Below are 17,208 nucleotides of genomic sequence, written 5' to 3'. Positions count from 1 at the left end.
GGTTCTTTATTACATTTCCAGCAAAGATCTGAGCTCTTTTTGTAGATTTTTGCCAATCTTTCTGGGGTAATATACCATCTTAAATACATTTTGTAAAAAATTTGTGTATTTCCAAATTTTAGTCCAAATGTTTTCCCATTTTTCGAGTTCTATTGGGTGTCCTATATTTTGCATCCATTGCACCATTGTATTTTTAATTGTTTCCGTTTCCTGGTCTAAATTGAGTAAAACTTTATAAATTTTTCTAATCAATTTTTCTTTGCCATTAAGTAGAATTTTATCTAGTTCATTTTCTTCTTCCTCAATTCCTTGGTTTGCATTATCGGCTTTGGATCGTTCTTTTAATTGTCTGTAATTGAACCAATTAATTAATGAATACCTATCTTTTTTGATCCAGAGGAATATGAGATCCAACCTAGACTATAATATGTAGAATCATTTCTTGCTTTATGTCATAAGACCATGAACAACAGTATCAAATATAATCACATATTTTGCTTATTAACAATAATAGAACATATTGTGCATGTGCTTCAAGCTAATTTTGTCTTCTCACCTTTCAGAGTTGCCTTCTTGAGTACCTTCATTGCATAGAGCTGCCCAGAATCAGATCCTTTGATTTTCCTCACTAGAAATACCTGCAGGGAAAAAAAAATCAAAGATCAGTCAAGTAAAGTATACTTGAATTAATCATATGTGTTGTATTTCTATAATGGAAATTAACATAGAGTCCTGATTAAACTTCAAGTAAATATATATCTTTTTCCTTTTCCAGTTTTACTTTAGTAAGCCCAGGGGGAAAGAGTCTTCATTCAAAACCCACAGCTTTCCTTCTAAAGAATGAATTATTCATGTATTTCTTCACCCTCTCTGAATTTAGAACTGGATAAAAACATGTCTTGCATGTGTATCCACCCAGAAGCATGTACACACGCACACACTTACATTCAGAAACAAGAATCTCAGTACTTTAAAAGAACCCAAACTCATAAAGTTCAAGTTCTTATCCTAATAGCCAGTGGCATCCCTACCCTTAATGCCACTCACTGGAAGGGGCTATCAGGGAGCCTCTGCCATCGCAGCAAAGCCGGGAGAGACACACACAGGCCTCTCCTCCACTGTCATGGCAGAGGCCTCTTCATGAGGAAACCACCGCCTCCATTGCCACTATGAAGCTAGGAGGGGTGTAGTAGAAAAAGGGTCCAACCAGGTGTCACCCCTCTTTTGGGATGTCACCCAGTGCAGGCCATAACCCCCTGCAACCGCTAGTGATGGCACTGCTAATAGCAGATTCTGCCATTCATCAGCCTTTACAATTAAATTAAATAATCCAGGTTATGGTGTTTTAAAAATTTAGAGGAGTTCAGATGACAAACCAGACCAACAAAATCTAATCTTAACATTCCTTCTTCTGCAAAGAATGGATGTTTTCTCTTCACTCACATAACATAGTAAAACATGGACCCACAGGCCATACACAAACAGCATGCAAACACATGTTGCCTGATTCCTCCTGTTTGACATGTAAGCAGTTGAGCAAACAATTTATCACTTTTTATCAAGATTTGTTTCGCTCTTAATATAAACCAAAGAAGGGTGGGAGTTTTTTGTTTTGTTTATTTGTGGATTATGCATCTGATTTGTTGGGAGAGAAACAAACCACAGTGGCAAGTTTGCTTGTGTTCACATGACAAGCTAAAGAAACTATGTAGCAAAGCTCTGTGGTACATTTAGCTACTCCCATTTCAAGCAGGAGCAATTAGGTAGTCCACACCAACATCATAAATGGGAGCCTGGTTTTCTGTGTCCACTTTGCTTGGGTAAGAGCTTAAAATTTTAAAGTGGGAGCCATTTCTTTTGGTCACTGGGAGGAGGAGGAGCTAGAAGCCTCATTCTACAGAACTGCTGGTAGAGGTGCACGCCTAATGTCGCACAAATTTTTCTTTTCTTTTCTCATTCATTTTTATTTTTTATAGTCAAGGAGGGTTTGGAGTACAGAGGAGAAGGTCACCTAGGCACAGTGCTGGAGGACATCTCCTTCAATTTTACACTTTTCTGTTCCCTACTCCCTTAAGGGGCTTGTGGGGACTTGCTCAGAGGAAGTGAGTCAAAGACTTGCATTTGGAACTAGCTAGTAGCCAGGAGCTCTGTACATAACTATAATCACAGTTGATTGAGCCCTTTAACAGAGTTTGGTGACAAAGGCCAGGCCCACAGGGGTTATTTACACTGATGTTTAGCAGGGGAAGCCCACAGTCTCGTTCAGTGCCTCCTTAAGACTTTTCAGTATGGACACTGAAGGACCTGCTGCAGTCACCTGAAACACTTGTGGGATGTTTGTCTTCTTGCCCACAGATGTGGGGAACTTCACCTGCACCAAGTGGTAGCCCTCTTAGAAGAGAAAGTACAGCAGCTGGAGGCCCAGGTAGCTAAACTTCAGCATCATAGGGAGCAAGAGGTTTTCCTGACCAGAACGGACCAGATGGTCCTGAATGGAAAACACACAGAGGAAGTTGCTGAGGAGGAGGAGGTCACTTCACATACAAAAGAAGTACAGTCGGCCCTTCTTATACACGGATTTTTTATACACGGATTCAAGCATACATGGTTTGAAAATGTTCCAAAAAAGTATAAATTTACCTTGATGTTCCATTTTTTTTTATCAGGGACACCATTTTGCTATGTCATTATATTTAATGGGACTTGAGCATACACAGATTTTGTTATACACGGGGGATCTTGGAACCAAACCCCAGCGTATAACAAGGGTCCACTGTAGATAGTTCGAGGAATGTCACACACAGAAATAGGAAAACCAGGGAACGTTCTGTGAGCTTGCAGCTACAGAATCTATTTGACTCTCTATTATCAGGGATGATGCAAAACAGCAGCAGGAACAGACTTCAGGGACAGAGTAGGGGACCCTGGGAGTACCAGCAAAGGGAACAGCCACTGCTAGGCCTCGGAGGAGGCATGTGGTGGTCATGGGGGACTCCTTGCGGAGAGGCACTGAACCAGTGGTTTTTGGGCCTGACAAGATGTCTCAGGAGATATGCTGTCTCCCTGGGGCAAAGATCCATGATGTGACAGAGAGGCTGACAATACTTTTCAAGTCTACTGACAGTCACTCCTTTCTTTTGGTTCATGAGGGAACCAATGATACCGCAAGGCACAGCCTTCAGAATATCATAAAGGATTATGAGGCTTTGGGTAGGAAGTTGAAAGAGATGGCTGCAAGGGTTATCATATCATCTCGTCTCCCAGTCAAAGGGCATGGTCCAGGAAGGGAGAGGAAAACAGCAGAGTGTAGTGGAGTCTCCTTCCTTAGAGGTTTTTAAACAGAGGCTGGATGGACATCTGTTGGGGATGCTTTGATTTAGATTTCCTGCATGGCAGAATGGGGTTGGACTGGATGGCCCTTGCAGTCTCTTCCAGCTCTATGATTCTATGATTCTATGATCTTTCTCATATACAACATTCCAAGGTTGTTGTGGATTTCTTACCATGTTGCATAAATGTACCCTAAACTGTACATAAACATACTGGGTCATGTGAATGTGCCCACTGAGTTAAAAACTGTCTGCCACTTGAAACCTTCCCTATTCTGAAACTGATGAGACATCTGTGGAAGTAATACAGTGAACTACATATTGTATATACTCATGTATAAGTCTAGCAATTTTAGTCAAAAAATTAACCCCCAAAAGCTAAGTTGACTAAGTTGATCCACGGGTCAATGTAAGTAATGTATTTTAAATCCCATTTAAAGAGGAGCCATCCCCTGGTGAAAGGCAAGATCGTATCTGTCCTGGAAGCACTGTCCCATCTATTCTCTCATCCATCCAGCCTTTAGTGTTAACACACACAGTTATGCCTGCTGGAATTTTGTAAGCACTTTTGCATTGTTTTCCTTTGCTTCATCCTTTAAATCCTTTGCTTCATGCCCCTAAATTTTATCCTTGACTTATCCACAGGTCATTTCAGAATTTGAAATTTTGGCCCAAAAACCTGCCCTCAACTTATACATGAAGTGAACTTATACAATCATAGAATCATAGAATCGTAGAGTTGGAAGAGACCACAAGGGCCATCCAGTCCAACCCCCTGCCATGCAGGAAATCTCAATCAAAGCATCCCGACAGATGGCCATCCAGACTCTGCTTAAAGACCTCCAAAGAAGGAGATTCCACTACACTCCGGGGGAGTGTGTTCCACTGTCGAACAGCCCTTACTGTCAGGAAGCTCCTCCTAATGTTGAGGTGGAATCTCTTTTCCTGCAGCTTGCATCCATTGCTCCGGGTCCTGTTCTCTGGAGCAGCAGAAAACAAGCTTGCTCCCTCCTCAGTATGACAAACCTTCAAATATTTAAACAGGGCTATCATATCGCTTCTTAACTTTCTTTTCTCCAGGCTAAACATCCCCAGATCCCTAAGTCGTTCCTCATAGGACATGGTTTCCAGACCCTTCACCATTTTAGTTGTCCTTCTTTGGATACGCTCCAGTTTCTCAATGTCCTTTTTGAATTGTGGTGCCCAGAACTGGACACAATATTCCAGGTGTGGCCTGATCAAAGCAGAATATAGTGGCACTATTACTTCCCTTGATCTAGACACTATACTTCTATTGATGCAGCCTAAAATCGCATTGGCCTTGTTAGCTGCTGCATCACACTGTTGACTCATGTTCTATTTGTGTTCTACTTGGACTCCTAGATCCCTTTCACAAGTAGTTTCATTCAGCCAGGTGTCCCCCATCCTATATCTGTGCATTTTATTTCCCACCCTAAGTGCAGTACCTTACCTTTCTCTGTGTTGAATTTCATTTTGTTAGCTTTGGCCCAGCTTTCTAGTCTATTCAGGTCATTTTGAATTTTGATCCTGTCCTCTTATAGTCGAGTATATACGGTAATCATGCACACAAATTTCTTTAGAGTATTTTGTTTTGTGTTGTACACCGCTTTGATCAAATTTTGGAAAAGCGGTTTATAAATAATTATTATTATTATCTCAGTCAGAAAACTGGAATAGGGTTTAAAACAGCATTGGAAGTGCTTGCTACATGCTTATTGTGGCTATCAACTGAGTGTGCCTTACAATTTTTAGCATTCTGTTCAAAATAATGCTAATTTCATTAGACTATATAACTATCTGGATAAATGAAATGCACATTGTTATTACAAGACTGTATTTTAAGCATCTACAATGAACAGAAAAATTGACTACAACACTTTTCTCATTCACACAGTACAGTGCAAGTCTCTGTAAATGTACTACTGTATTATACTTTGACTGTAACCTTACTATTTTACTGCAATTACCCAAGTTAGAAGTTACGCTGGCATTTTTATTTTATTAACCAAAACATTTGCCAAGTGACAATTTGGCCCTTGAAGTCAATCCTTAATGCAATAGTCAAAGCCACATCCTAATTGTCAAAAGAGAAATTCCATAGCACTCTGCTAAAAGTATTATCAATACAGTGACCACTCAGTGTTAGTCCTGATACAGAAAGCTGCTCAGTTCTGTCCCTGTTCGCAGAAGCTTGCATTCTTTGTTAATAGATCTCACAAGGGGTCTTTTCTTACTACCCAATTATAGTGCTATAATTTCACCTTAAATGCCATGGTAGCATCTTATGAAATGTGCTATAGTTTTAGGAGGCACTGGAGGTTTCTGGCTGAGATTTCTAAATATCACTCTCTAAACTCCAAATTCCAGGATTCCATAGGTGGAACCATGTCACCTAAGGTGGAATCACAGTAACTGTGCAGTGTGAAAGGGTCACTAGTATTATTCTCACTATTGGAAGTAAGGGTCACTTCCAGTCTAGTGGGAAAGGGTGACTAGCATCACTCTCACTTACCTGAAGGAGCCTCCTTCAGGTGTGCATTCAACAGTTTACTCTCATTTAAGCAGGTGTAGCACTGAAGATCAATTCAAGAGTGTTTGATTTTAGCTGGATTGTGTTTGAACAGTTTTTAAGCAGTGTCTTTAGACTAAAACTAAGGTTGTCATTCTTTGGACATATAATAAGGCAATGTGACAAACTGTGTGGGGGGGAAGGTAATGCTTGGCAAAGTGAAAGGCAGTAGGAAAAGAAGACCATATTACTGGTAAATTGACTCCATCAAAAAGCCACAGCCCTGAGTCTGTAAGATCTGCCCAAAACAGTTGGTTACTGGGGCTCTTGGAAATCTCTCATTCAAAGACTCACTAATATGCTGAAGGTGGTGATGGCAACAACAGTTTCAAATGTACCTCTTTTTTAAAAAAAAAATGCACTGAAATGGCTATTTGTATTCAGCCTATAAAACTGCCAAGGAATCCTTAGCACAACTAGTCCGTAGTCCTATTTTTTTCAAGAGTGAAATCTGCTATTTTTGTGGCCTATCAAACTCTAATTGTTTGGGGCAAGAACTGACTATGGGAAAGAAAGCAAGATTATAAATTTACACTACTAGTCATTTGTCAGCTGCTCTCTGTAATATTGGGTAATACCACATTTGGTTGTATTTCCCTCAAAGCAGATGACTCAGAATAGGGAACACTGCATGCTGTTTAAGAGGACATGAAAACAGTTATCAAACCCACAGGAAAATACGACAAATGAACATGTACTCTATTGCAAAACACGTCTATTGCTTTATTATTCATAAAGAGAACCACCATCTGCAACGGTTTCTTATATTTTCATCCTCTGAAAGACAATAGATCTCTTGGCTGCAAGCACCCTGAATATATCTCTTTATCTATCCATCTATCCATCCATCCATCCATCCATCCATCCATCCATCCATCCATCCATCTATCATTGGCCTGTTACAGACAGCCAAAATAAAGCTGCTTCGAGTCACAGTGGAGGTATGGTGTTTCAATGATGCATACGTCCTAAGAGTCCAGAAGTCGCACCAAAGCCATGCTCCAGTCCTTAGGGCTGGAGCATGGCTTTGGTGCGACTTCTGGACTCTTAGGACTCATGCATCATTGAAACACCATACCTCCACTGTGACTCGAAGCAGCTTTATTTTGGCTGTCTGTAACCGGCCTATCTCTCTATCTGTCTATCTTTGTAATGCCTTTAAGTTGTTTCTGATTCATGGCAACCCTACCTCAAGGTTTTCTTGGCAAGACTTGTTCAGAGGGATTTGCTACTGCCTTTCTCTGATGCTGAGACTGTGTGACTTGCCCAAGGCTTCCATAGCTGAGTGGAGATTCAAGCCCTGGTTTTCCCTGATTTCTGGTCCAATGTGCTCAAACCACTACACCATATGACTCATCTGTCTGTCTGTCTGTCTGTCTGTCTGTCTGTCTGTCTATCTATCTCAGATGTATTTGCCTGGCAAATGGCTGTCATATGTAAGATCATTTGACAGTTGTTGTTAACAGCCCTCTAGATGGCCCCAACTCATAGTGACCCTGTAGATGAGACATCTCCAAGACCTCCTATCATTCACTGGTTTGCTTAGGTCCTGTAGATTCAGGCTCATGGCCTCCCTGATTCAGTCTATCCATCTGGTATGTGGTCTTCCTCTCCTTCTTCTACCCTCTACCTTCCCTAGCATTATTTTTTTCTAGTGAGTCATGCCCTCTCAACGATGTGACCAAAGTGTGACGGCCTCGGTTTCCTCATCTTGGCTTCCAGGGAGAGTTCAGGCTTGATGTGTTGAAGGACTCATTTGTTTGTCTTTTTTGGTGGTCCATGGCATCCTCAGCACTCTTCTCCAGCACCCCATTTCAAATGAGTTGATTTTCTTCTTATTCACTTTCTTAACTGTCCAGTTCTCACACCCATATGTGGTGTTGGGAGATATAATGGTTTGTATGATTGTAACATTAGAGCTTAGTTGTACATTTTTACACTTTAGGATCTTGTCTATTTTTTTTTCCATGGCTGCCCTTCCCATTCCTAGCCTTCTTATTTCTTGACTGCAGTCTCCATTGTGATCAACGTTTGATCCAAGGTATGGGAAGTCTTTAACTATTTCATTTTTTATAATCTAGGTTGAATTTATGTATACACAAAAACACAGTAGCACAGCTCACCACAGAGATAAAAACTAGCCCTTGCTACTTCCCTGTCTTTAAATTTTGACAAAATTAAGAAATGGTTAGCATTTCTGAAATACCATCTTTCTGAAAAGGGTAATATTTTGTAAATTACTGGCAGCCTAGCAGAAAGGAGAAATAGTCAAGTATGGGAAAGAGTTAATCTTCCAGGGATAGATGACTGGCTGATGAAACTTTTTGACATGCAAGAGAAAGATAAATTAACCTCTTGGTTGAATCATAGGAACACAGAAAAAGTAGAAAAGGGATGGTTTCCCGTATTAGAGATTTGCAAAAAAAGAAAAAAGAAAAAGAAAAAAAAGATGGCAGTAGCAAAGCAATTAAGGGTTAAATTATTAAAACAATATGAAATACGTATATAGAAAACAGAAACTAGAATTTTGATTATGAGTTGAAGGAATCTTTTTAAGATATAGACAAAAATTTGACAAAGGTACATTATCTCATTTGAAGCATAAAGGTCCTAATGTCAGGTAAACTGAGGAAGTTTATTTATATATTTTGGACATTGAACTTACTGAATAAGATGGAATATTTGTATACATGTTATGAGACTCATGATATGAGAACTATGAATATATAATTTAGTAAATTAATAAAATATATACAGTTGGCCCTCCGTTTTTGCAGGGGATTTGTTCCGGATACACACACCCTGCAAAAAGGCTTTCGCATATTCAAGCCCCATAGCAGAGGTTGCCCCTCTGCAGATTTTCAAGGTCGCGGATCCCAGATTCGTGAGTGAGGAGGGGCAACTGTATATACAAAAAAGGAGCAGTGAAATAACATAATAAATCAAACAAAGAGGGATCATATAGTGATAATTCAGACTGATAAGATAGTTAATTTGTTTCAGAAATGTTGTAAAAGTTTATTTGAAATTCCTACAATTTTCTGGGGGGAAAATAAAGCTACCTCAGCTTATTGTAGGAAGTATAAGGGAGATCACACCAACAGAGTAAGTTATATCAGTTGTACGTGTAGCTACATGACTACAAGTTATGTAGCTACAGTTATGAAATTATTCATTCGGAGGTATTCCACACAAATGGCCTTTTTTTCAAATGGCAAAGATTTAAAAATAACCTCAGTCCAGGATTCCCCCCCCCCAAGCAGTAAGATGACAATATAGAATTAGATCAAAGGCAATCACATAACAATATACTCCAGGGAAGTAGGACTGACAGCATTACAAGAGCTATTTGAGGATGGAGAGGTGAGAATTTCTGCTCAGATTTAACATTATAAGGAACAAGTATATTTCATTATATAGTTGTTTGCATGGTCATATTAAAAATGGTTCTTTGAGATACTATAAGGAATCTGAGAAGTTATTTTTTATGAATTATTGAACAGGGGTATTAAGTAACATATACAATTAGGGAAAGTGTAATAAGCTCTTAATAACTATCAGACTAAGAGGAAAACTGGCTCTCAGAAAGAAATTTATTCAAACTGCTGGAAATGTGTAACTTCGATTACATTGTGCCAGAAATTAAGAAAGAGTTTTTATAAATTACAGAACAGATAATATCCAATTCTGCAAAAGTCAAATAAGTTCTATTTAAGGCTGCATCTGTATTGTAGAAATAATCAAATTTGATACCACTTTAACTGCCATGGCTCAGACAGGGCATGGAATTCTGGGAACTGTAGTTTTGTGGGATATTTAACCTCTGTCAGAGAGTTCTGGCGCCACAACAAACTACAAAACCCCAAGATTCCATAGGATAGAGCCATGGCCATGCTGACAAACTGGATTATTTTTGTAGTGTGGATGCAGCCTAAGAGATAATAATAATAATAATAATAACAATAATAATAATAATAGTGGAACAGCAGATGCAGCTAGTTAGCACATATTTTTGTCATGCTAATTGGTAAGAAAAGTTTCAATTTTGGAAGAAATTAAAAATATGACAGGTTATTTTTTTTTTAATTTCTAGAGATAATTATCTAGTGATAAGTTAGTGATAACTAACTTAACTGGTATTATTTTGGCATACTGACAGGACATAGTAATATATAAATATGAGAAATATTACCTTCCCATAGGAGCCTTGCCCCAAAACCTTCAGCAGCTCAAACTGTGATGGGTCTGCTTTTTCAAAACCTTCCTTTACATGGTGGCTGATATCAATCTCCTTCACAATGCCTTCTTCCTGTGAATAAGTGAAGAACAAAGCAATGTACAGTTCTCAGCCTGGATAGCAAATTATATCACTTTTACTTACTGTCATCACCTTGATTCAATTTTCACTTGGAGACCAAGAATCATACTTGTAAAATCTATTACATTTCCTCTCTCATCTTGTACAACTCTTTTTCTTTCATGTATCAAACATACTAAACCTGAATATGACTTGTTTGGACTTCTGAAATGTAAAGTCATATTCCTAGATTTTTTTTTTTTTTAAAAAAGATAAAACCTGAAAATCAAAACACAGCAGTTGGTTCCTGAAGCTGCTGGGCTCAATACATGAGTCCATTATAGATCTCATTATCTCTTGAAAGGGTGGAGTGGTGGTGAAGAACAGGACCAAAGGTGTCCTTGGGCTGCTGTACTATACATTTATGTGAAAGTAAGCCTCATTGACTTCAGTCTGACTTACATCTGAGTAGGCACACACACACACACACACACACACACACACACACACTTTTATTCTATTAGAACACTGTTGCACACATTCTTTTCTGCACCTATCATAATGTTCATATCTAATACAGTACTTTCAGTTTTAAGGAAAGAAACTATTGATTATAGAGAGATACAGAGAAAACCTTATTTATAGTATTTCGACATGCTGCCCAGAAAGAAGAATGAGAAGTTGGCTAGATAGCTGGCTCTTAATCCAAAGAGATTTACAAATTACACAGGTCATCAGAAAAACCACTTCCTGCTTTCTGGCGGAATTCCCAGATTTTACAGCAGCAGCACTCCCATTCTTGTAGAATTGTGTAAAATACAGAGGATGAAACTTCCTCCTCAGTATTTCCTCTTTCTAAAAGAATCTCAGATGTTCCACTTCTGCTGTTGCATCAGCTAAAGAGACAAATTTCATATTGCTAGGATCATTCAAACCACTGCAATGCTATGAGGCAGTAGCTGCCACATTCGAAGTAGAAGGGATATTTTTAAAGAGTGTTTTGTGTAGAGCAAAGACACTTGCTATGTGGGAGAGTTCCCAGATGAAATTGACTTCATGCCTTTCTGGCCAGGCTGGTAAAGAGTATTTATCCCAGGAATAAAATACCCCTGGTTTTGCATGGAGTTTCTAAGAAACTCCAAGGCATAGCCAGGCTGTTCAGACAGCACTCCACCACCACCACTCTGCTCCTTACCCTACTGGCCAACAGCACGTGGGTGCAGCTATGCACCCTGTTGCTGTGTCAGACAGGGCAACTGGGGGGTTTCTCAGTTGGATTGATGGCTGGCAAGGTAAGGAACAGTGCACTGGTCCCAGGTCCAGGCTAGGCACATGGACAGGTGCATGAACACCCATCCATCCCTGCACCAATCCAAATTAGCACCAGGGCCAGGAAAGTGCAGGCTTAGTTTCACACTTGGTGAACACTGGCATTTTCGACATTCCATGTACCACTATATAAGTAGCAGAAAATTTCAGCATTATGTAGGTGTGATGAGGAAAGCTTATGTGGTTTGGATGGTCAGCTTCTCCACAGCTCTTTATTTCTTAATATAAAGATTGACCATGGAAGCAGATCCAATTCATACCCTCCAAAAATGCGTGGTAGCCATGCTTATGCCTTACTGATTTCTCAGCTGTTTTTTAAATGTCCTCTCTTTTCACTGCCTCTCCCAGTTCGCCAAATGATTCAGTTCTGAGTTCAAAGTGCAAAGTACTTTGTGCTCAGTTAGCATGGTAGAGGGAGCCTTTACTCTGGAGAAGAAGAGGTGGCATCTTGCCCTTTCTAAATCAAACCAAAAGTAAGCCAATGACTGGTGAAGAGCTAAGGATCCCTGGGAGCAAAGCTGTGTCAGCAGGCAGGTTTTAAAGCTTTTCCCACCCCACTGACTCTGCTCCATATAGCTAGGACTGAAAAGAAGCTAAAGATCCTCTCCCACCCCATGATTTGCAGCATCAAAGGTGAGTTAGCTGCAGATTTAAACCTCCTCTCCACTCCTCTGATTTCTCTTAATATCGCTGGATGGAAGGGAAGCTAAAGCCCCTCTCTTCCATCTGTTGGAGCAAAGTTGTGTTTGAAGGCAGGTTTTCAACCTCCTCTCTAACCCACTGATTGTGGCAATATATGCCCAGAAGTGAACCAGAGTTTTGCTCAGAGTTTGCTCAGCTACACATGTTGTAGTTTTCATCTGTGCAATGTTGGAGGGTATTTATTGTGCTGTTGTTGTTGTGCATCTTCAAGTCATTTCTGACTTATGGAGCCCCTAAGAAGACCTTATCACAAGGTTTCCTGGCAAGATTTATTGGGTGGATGGGGGGCTGTCTTTGCCTCCTTGTCAGGCTGAGAGAGTATGACTTGCTTAAGGCCATCCAATCGGTTTCCATGGCCGAGTGGCAATTAAAATCCTGGTCTCCAGAGCTATAGTCCAACACTCCAACCATTACACTATGTTGATATGCTAGTTTGCAAAGCAGCATCTAAACAAGCCAAAAAGTATTCAAGATGGTTTCTCAAGAAACAGCTGCAAAAAAGAAGGGGTGTGTACATCAGAAAGAGAACAAGACAGCAAGGAGAATCTGTAAACCTGTCTCTATCAGCAATCTACTAGGCAATAAGACTGTTGTGACCTGAATATCAGTGGCTTGGAGTGATCAACAGCCCTCAGATACCACAAGACAAACACCTTCAGCTGCTCTCAGGTTTATGCAAAAGCTAAAAGCACCAGCTTGAGAGACACAAGGTCAAAATCTGAGAAGACGGCTTCCAAGAATAACTAGCACACAGAAAGTTTAGAGGTCAGGCCCAGCAAGTGTTTTCAGAGCTGAAATCTAAATATTCTAGTAGATTACAGATACTTTCAGCATGTTTATGTAACTCATTTGATTTATGCATCTTTTCTGTGTGTGCAAAACCATTTAGCTAATTGCCTTAACCCAGAAGTTCTGTCAGAGCAGTATCTGGATTTATAATAATCTGTTACAAACTGCAACAAAATATCTTGTACAGAAACACTCAATCACTCAATCTTCTTTTTAATTACTGGTCAAAGTAAATAAACAAATAGGAAAACTATGAAACTGGGAGAAAACAGTGGTATATGGAATTTTGTGGGGTTATGCTGTGAAAGATTCCCCCTGCTCCAACTTAATAGTTCTGTCATGTGGTCATCATTAAAAATAGAAGCTTTTGATACATTCTCCAACTAATTAGTTCTTGGGGAGCTGTGCTTATTATTTGACTATCATTATTTATTAAAGTAACAGTTTTTCAAAGGGATAGCCATGTTAGTTTGTTCTTATGTATAAAAAAGAGGGGAAGAAGGACTTTTAAGACCAACTTATCTGTTTTAGCATGAGCTTTTACAGATGTACTAAAATAATACAATATTTAAACCACTGGCATTTAAACACAGCTAAATAGTTGTGTGATGGGACAGGAGTAGAAAGATACATTTTGTGACACTGGCACTAAACCTTGAAAAGGTTAATGATACTAGCCCAGCAATGTCATGTTAGCCTCTTTATATTGTTTTAAGCATCTAGCTAGCTGCGAGGAAGTGCTATTGAATGCAAAAGAACTTACATAAGAGTAAAGCTGCATAAAGCCCACTGCTAAGACATCGGTTTTCTAAATATTACTCAATTGGTTGAGTAGAGTTAATCAAAATTGGAAATCATGGCCATTTTGATGAAATTGTAATATTCTTGTCTTTGGCTGCATCCACACTGCAGAAATAATCCAGTTTGACATTTTAATTGCAGTGGCTCAATGCTATGGAATTCTGGGAATTGTACATTTGGTGAGACATTTATTTGGCCTTCTCTGTTAGAGAACTCTGGTGCCACAACAAAGTATTAATCCCAGAATTCCATCATATTGAGCCATGGCAATTAAAGTGGTGTCAAACTGGATTATTTCTGCAGTATGGATGCAGCCCTTGACAAGAAAGGATGTTTTCATGATCAAGCCACCTCATGGTGGAATGCCATAAGTGCTTTTGCATTTTATGTGCAAAAATTGTGCATTTTGAACAGATACTGTATTTTCTGGCATGTAAGACTACTTTTTAACCCAGGAAAATCTTCTCAAAAGTCAGGGGTCGTCTTATAGGCCAGGTGTTGTCTTATAGGACGGGTGCTGAAACTTCTGAGCTGGACTGGAGAATCTGGGGTCGCCGCATATGGTGGGAGGAGCTCAAAAACGGCTGTGGCCACATCCCCACTGTATGCGGCTATCATATGAAAGCAGCAAGGGCGGCGCTGTACAAGTACGGTAGAAGAAAATCTTGGAGATAGGGAGGGCTGCGCAGGCAGGGAGAGCTGACCAATCCAAGCAGGCTTTGTATACAACAAATTTTCCTGCTAAGTACCTGCATGTCATAAGCATTTGAATTAAAATTACCATATTGAAATCAAATTTGATGGGTTTTTAAAATTTTTATTTGGTGTGCATTGGAAGAGGGATAGTCTTATATGGCAAGTATATCCCAAACTCTATATTTTAATTGGAAAAGTTGGGGGTCGTCTTATACACCCAGTCGTCTTATATGCCGGAAAATACGGGTAATCTTTTTTGAACAAAAACATAATTGTGTGCAAGCTATTTGAGGGCACAAAGCCCAAACTTTTTAGTTTATTTGTTTGTTTGTTTTGCAAAAGAAATTCCTGAATTATAAAATAAATCATTGAAAACTGGAAAAAAATTCTTGTGATCTCATTGAGTGGGAACAGTGTATTTAAAATTACTCATTTTTTCATGTGAGAATGAAACATCCCTAATCTTGACTCATCAATTTCAGTGGTCTATTCTAGGCAGGATTGCCTTTTAATAGAACCCAGTAAAATATCAATAACCTTTATATATCATGGCTTCTGTAGTTTTAAAAACATTTCAAATTATTTTTATGTGAATATAATAAAAAATTACACATGAAAATGAGGGATAAGGAGAAAAAAAAAGAAACACCAATCATAGGTTAAGCATACTGGTTAATGTAAGTAGTCTGTATGTCTGAAAACATGTTGAAGTAGAAAGAGGTAGGAAAGGCAAGTGAGATCTTCAGAGTTTGTTATAGAGCAGGAATGAAAAGCCAAGTGTAGTCAAACATGCATTCTAGACTTTCAGAAAGCTTATTTTAGTAAATTTAAAGATCCTGTTGCCAGGAATACTAAGAGAAGAGAGTTCATGATGGATGGGAGTTTCTTAAAAGTAATATTGATGGCACAATTTCAAACAGTTCCAATGGGGACGAAACACTGAAGGTGTCTAAAAATACCCAGGATGGATGTCTAAAGAACTTTCAACTGAGCTAAGATTTAAAAGGGGCATGTACAAGAAATATACAAGGGAAGAAATCACCAAAGAATCAAATGAATAGCCAGCACGTGCAAGATGATTCAACTGAAGCTGTTGTACTTTTTGCCACATCATGAGAACACTGGAAAAAACAATAATGCTAGGAAAGATGGAGGGAAATAGAAAGAGAGGAAGGTCCCATGCTAGATGGATGGACTTTATTAAAGAGGTATGAATTTAAAGAAACTGAGCAGAGCAGCAGGGAACAGGGAGTCTTAGAAATGTTTCCTCCATAGAGTTGCCATTAAGTCAGGATCAACTCGAAGGCAGTTAAAAACAACAACAACAACCCAAAGAAAATGGCCAGGCAAAATTAACAAGGGAATGCAAACTCAGCACATATAGGAGTTCTCAATGTGAACAGTTTTGAATGTCTTCCTCCCTGCAATGCTAGATATTTGAGCACTGAAGGAAAATTTTATGGGAAAGGAGAACTCCTATTGGGGACAGTGTCCTCATCCTCCCCTCCCAGCTATACCCTTGACCCACCCATTCCAACCCTTGGGACTATTTCTTCAAAGACAATTCCTCTTTTCCTATTGTATAACTATACCACAATCTGCTTCTTTCTGTTCACAGCACTACAACTGCATTGCAGCTGTCTGAATGAACAGTGTCTTTTCTTTCAGCAGCATGAAAGTGCAGGAGATATTTTGGACTTCTTGAGGGAGTGAATTCCTCATACAGAGGGGAAGGGGGGGGGGAGAGGTCAATCTATATGCCAAGTGTTCTTCAATTTTTTTCAGACTTCAGAGAAGCTATTCCAGTATTAATGGGTCACTGAATCACCTAGGAAATAACAGCTCTAGGAGTCAACCATGAAAAAACCCTGAATTAATAACAAAAGAAGGATATAGATGCTCTCCTAACCATATTTATCTGGATTCAAATTGATGGGTTAACTGTAGTGATGTCAACAAGAGTGTTCTATTTTCTTAGGGGCTTGCCAAAAGATTTTGCTGCCCAAGGCAGAACAGCAAATGGTTCCCCCCTCCATTCACAAACTCACAATAAACAATACCCTGAACCAATCATGTTAGTGTAACACCTGAGGTAGAAAAGCAAGTAAAATACAATTTAATACATTAGAATGGTTTAAAATTGCTGCTGTTTTATGAAACGCCCCAGAGAAGTTGCCTGCCATGGTAGCCTCACTCTGCCTAATGGCAGAGTGCTCCTAATATCTGAAAGAAGTTTCCACAGAGACTTAAAAGTTACTTTTAATAAGTAATTGATTACAACTACAATATAATCCCAACTGAAGCCTAAAACTAATGGGTACCCTTGTACCATAATTATATATTTAAAATATTGACACTTTACTTTCCAATTTCAATTAATTAGCTTGAGAGGTACTTTTACTTTCTCTGTGGGAGAAAAATAGGATGCCACAAGGCACTGGCCCATGGTACAAGGCACACTCTATCTCCTGTCCACCTCACTGTCACCTCACCATCCACAACAAAGTAAAAGACAACCTCAGGGACACAGTACTTCAACCATACAATATTCTTCCTATGCTATTTTATGAGGCAAAAAAATATATAAAACCATAATTATAAATGAAAGTAACAAAAAGTTACAGTTATACCACAAAAGGAATGACACTGTTCCTCAACACATTGCAATATCTTTG

At 39.2% G+C, this 17,208-nt stretch overlaps 1 protein-coding gene across 5 annotated transcripts in view; it reads right to left on the bottom strand.

Moving 5' to 3' along the window:
- RPS6KA2 (ribosomal protein S6 kinase A2) overlaps window positions 1-17,208 on the bottom strand; it is a 264,581-nt gene that overhangs the window by 90,398 nt on the left and 156,975 nt on the right. For all 5 annotated transcript variants that reach the window (XM_089530038.1, XM_089530037.1, XM_089530035.1 and 2 more), the window contains 2 exons: window positions 10,112-10,228; window positions 557-638 (listed from right to left, as the gene is read on the bottom strand). In XM_089530038.1, coding sequence (XP_089386164.1) covers window positions 557-638; window positions 10,112-10,228 — 199 coding nt within the window. The remainder of the gene's footprint in view (window positions 1-556; window positions 639-10,111; window positions 10,229-17,208) is intronic.

Source organism: Sceloporus occidentalis, unplaced genomic scaffold, assembly GCF_023333645.1.
Source record: "Sceloporus occidentalis isolate IW3139 unplaced genomic scaffold, rSceOcc1.0.p SCAF_6, whole genome shotgun sequence".
Taxonomy (NCBI): domain Eukaryota; kingdom Metazoa; phylum Chordata; class Lepidosauria; order Squamata; family Phrynosomatidae; genus Sceloporus; species Sceloporus occidentalis.
The sequence above is the reverse complement of the archived record's forward strand: the minus strand, read 5'-3'. Positions and strand labels throughout refer to the sequence as shown.